Source organism: Harpia harpyja, chromosome 11 (genome assembly GCF_026419915.1).
Source record: "Harpia harpyja isolate bHarHar1 chromosome 11, bHarHar1 primary haplotype, whole genome shotgun sequence".
NCBI lineage: Eukaryota > Metazoa > Chordata > Aves > Accipitriformes > Accipitridae > Harpia > Harpia harpyja.
In genome coordinates this window covers 5,548,433-5,551,224 of record NC_068950.1, presented here as the reverse complement: position 1 = coordinate 5,551,224, position 2,792 = coordinate 5,548,433, and the positions used below count along the sequence as shown (strand labels likewise).

Below are 2,792 nucleotides of genomic sequence, written 5' to 3'. Positions count from 1 at the left end.
GGCGTCCTGCCATCCAGCTGGTGCTTCACCCAGCATCCCATCAACTCACTTATCTCACAGTAGGACAACTTGTCCAGAAGGATGCTCTTGGGGGTGGGGCGGAACACAGGGAGCCCCCGCATTCCTTCCTGGGAGACGCCAAAGAGTCCTTAGCAGCCAACAGCCAGAAGGGACCATGGCGCGGCCACCGCGGCAGCTCCCACTGCCTGGGCCCTGGGGCCCCCCGGCGCCCCAGCGTTTTCAGGCTTTTGTGCTCCCCGAAACCTTCTACCCTGGAGGTAGGGACCGGCCCCAAGCCCCGCAGCCCAGGGACGCTCTTGGGGGCAAGAGCGGAGCTCACCGCCGGCCATGGCTCCTCTCTCTCTCTCTTAGGCTCAGCCAACCTGTGCCATCTGCCCGGGCAGGAGCAGCCCTTCCCTGCAGCCTGGGCACCCCTGCCAGGGGGGGCACCCCAGGCACCACCAGCAGGTATGGCACCCCAGTCTGCTCTGGCACCTTTGGCAACCCCAGCACACCCGTCCCCCGGCAGTTTTCGTGTGGGCGTTCAGCAAGCCCGCGGGAGCACACTTGCCCTCGCCTGGGTGAGGCGTGCCCACTCAAGCCAATCTGCAGAGAACTTCCCAACTATCTGGGGCCACCTCTCCTGTTTCACCTCCTAGAAGGGAGTCTCCTCCCCGACGTGCAACCCCGTCCCACCAGCACACCAGCTCCCCACGCGCCTGGCGCACAGCTGGGGGATGGCGGCCATGGGGGACGGCTCGGCGGGTGCCCCTGCAGAGTCCCCCCCGGCCCAGCACGGCTCCCTCTCACCCACGCAGGTCTGCCGAGGGATCCGTGTGGCTGCCTCTTCGACCCCCGGGTCTACCACATCCAGTGGACAGCCACCAACCTGCCTCCACCGGCCAGCGCCACGCTCGGCCAAGGCGCCGCTTCTCTGCCAGGGGCTGCCCTGTGGGGGCCCTGGGGCTGCGGGGCCCCCCTGGCCTGGGCAGCCCCGGGGACCCCCCAGGGCCAGCCACAATACCTTGCCCCCTACGAATATCAGGCAAGAGCGGTGGCCCCAGCCCCTACGGGGCTGCTGATGTCCATCCCCGTCTACCAGCACATCCACGGGCAGTTGCTGAAGATCGACACCTCTGGCACGGCCACCCCTGCGGGGGCACCCCCGGGCAGCGACGTCCCCCCCAGCCCCTGTGCTGCCCCCCCCAACCAAGCCCTGGGGGACCCTGCAGGTGACCTGGAAGTGTCTGAGGAGATGCTTCTGCAGGAGGCCCTCAGACTCTTTGGGTGCTCCTTGGACGCGGTGGGGGCCAGCCAGGATGCTCCCAGCAGCAGCCCCGTGCCTGGCCACCCCGGTGGCACCAGCGGAGAGGGGACAGGGGTGGCCCCAGCCTGCCCAGTGCTGCCGACATCCATCCCCGGCTACCAGCACATCCAGGGGCAGCTGGAGATCAACAGCTCTGGCACGGACACCCCTGCAGTGGCACCCCCGGGCAGCAACATCCCCCCGGGCAGCGACGTCCCCCCCAGCCCTTCCGCTGCCCCCCACAACCAAGCCCTGGGGGACCCTGCAGAAGACCTTGAAGTGTCTGAGGAGATGCTTCTGCAGGAGGCCCTCAGACTCTTCGGTTGCTCCCCGGACACGGTGGGGGCCAGCCAGGATGCTCCCAGCAGCAGCCCCGAGCCTGGCCACCCCGGTGGCACCAGCGGAGAGGGGACAGGGGTGGCCCCAGCCTGCCCAGTGCTGCTGACATCCATCCCCGGCTACCAGCACATCCAGGGGCAGCTGGAGATCAACAGCTCTGGCACGGCCACCCCTGCAGTGGCACCCCCGGGGCAGCGACATCCCCTCGGGCAGCGACGTCCCCCCCAGCCCTTCCGCTGCCCCTCACACCAAATCCCCTGGGGACATTGCAGTTGCCTTTGCAGTGCCTGACGGGGTGCTTCTTGAAGAGGCACTCAGGCTCCTTGGGTGCTCCCTGGACATGGTGGGGGCCAGCCAGGATGGTCCCAGCAGCAGCCCCATGCCTGGGGACACTGGTGGCACCGGCGCAGCCACCCCCGACTGGGACTTCAGCCCATCGACGCTGCCTGAGGAGCTGCTCACCCCTGACTCCTGCATCCCCGAGCTCAGCGACACCACGCTGAGCCTGGAAATATTCCACGGCATTGGGATGGAGCCCCAGGAGCCACGGGAGGATGCGGGCATGGACCTGCCACCATCCCCGTCTGCCGTGGCAGAGGAGCGGAGGAAGAGGCAGGCGCAGAGCTCCTTGCCAATGCCACCCAGCAAGCGCAGGGCTCTGGCAGACAACATGGGGGTGTGAGGGGGGGGTCAGACAGGGGTGAGATGGAGATGGGGGGAGTGGGGGGTGGGAGGGGAGGGGGAGTATTGTTTGGGGGGGAGGAGGGGGCAGGGGGGAGCCGGGTGGGGGGTAGGGAGGGTTTAGAGCAGCTTTGGTGGGACCTTTTCTTTTGTCTTTTCGATTAAAAGCTCTTTCTCCAGAACCGCTCCGTGCCTGTGTGGGACGGGGAGGGAGCGCGGGGGGCACCGGGAAACGGCACCCAAGAGGTGCAAAAGCCCCACTGAGCCCCAGATCCGAGCCGGCGAGCCCCGAGGGGAACCCAGCCACCCCCAGGCCCGAGTCACCACCAGCGGGGCAGGCGATGGTGGGGGGGGACGGGAACGGGAACGGGAACGACTGCCCTGTCCCCTTCCCCAGGGGAAGCAGCCCTTTGGTGGGGAAGCCAGGACAGACAGGTCCCTGCAGCACTCACGGACACGGCCCCAC

General features: G+C 68.0%; 1 protein-coding gene across 1 annotated transcript; it reads left to right on the top strand.

The window, feature by feature from the left end:
- The first annotated feature begins 470 nt into the window (after positions 1 to 470).
- Positions 471 to 2,327, top strand: LOC128147617 (rho GTPase-activating protein 17-like). The gene is made up of 4 exons (XM_052800357.1): positions 471 to 581; positions 660 to 818; positions 1,046 to 1,805; positions 1,918 to 2,327. The coding sequence occupies exons 1-4, from the start codon at positions 471 to 473 to the stop codon at positions 2,325 to 2,327; spliced, it is 1,440 nt and encodes a 479-aa protein (XP_052656317.1).
- Positions 2,328 to 2,792: the final 465 nt, after the last annotated feature.

Coding starts and splice junctions, on each gene's coding strand:
- LOC128147617 (XM_052800357.1), top strand. CDS start 471: ATGGCACCCCAGTCTGCTCTGGCACCTTTGGCAACCCCAGCACACCCG. Junction 582..659: donor GCACACTTGCCCTCGCCTGG/GTGAGGCGTGCC, acceptor TTCACCTCCTAG/AAGGGAGTCTCCTCCCCGAC. Junction 819..1,045: donor GCTCCCTCTCACCCACGCAG/GTCTGCCGAGGG, acceptor TACGAATATCAG/GCAAGAGCGGTGGCCCCAGC.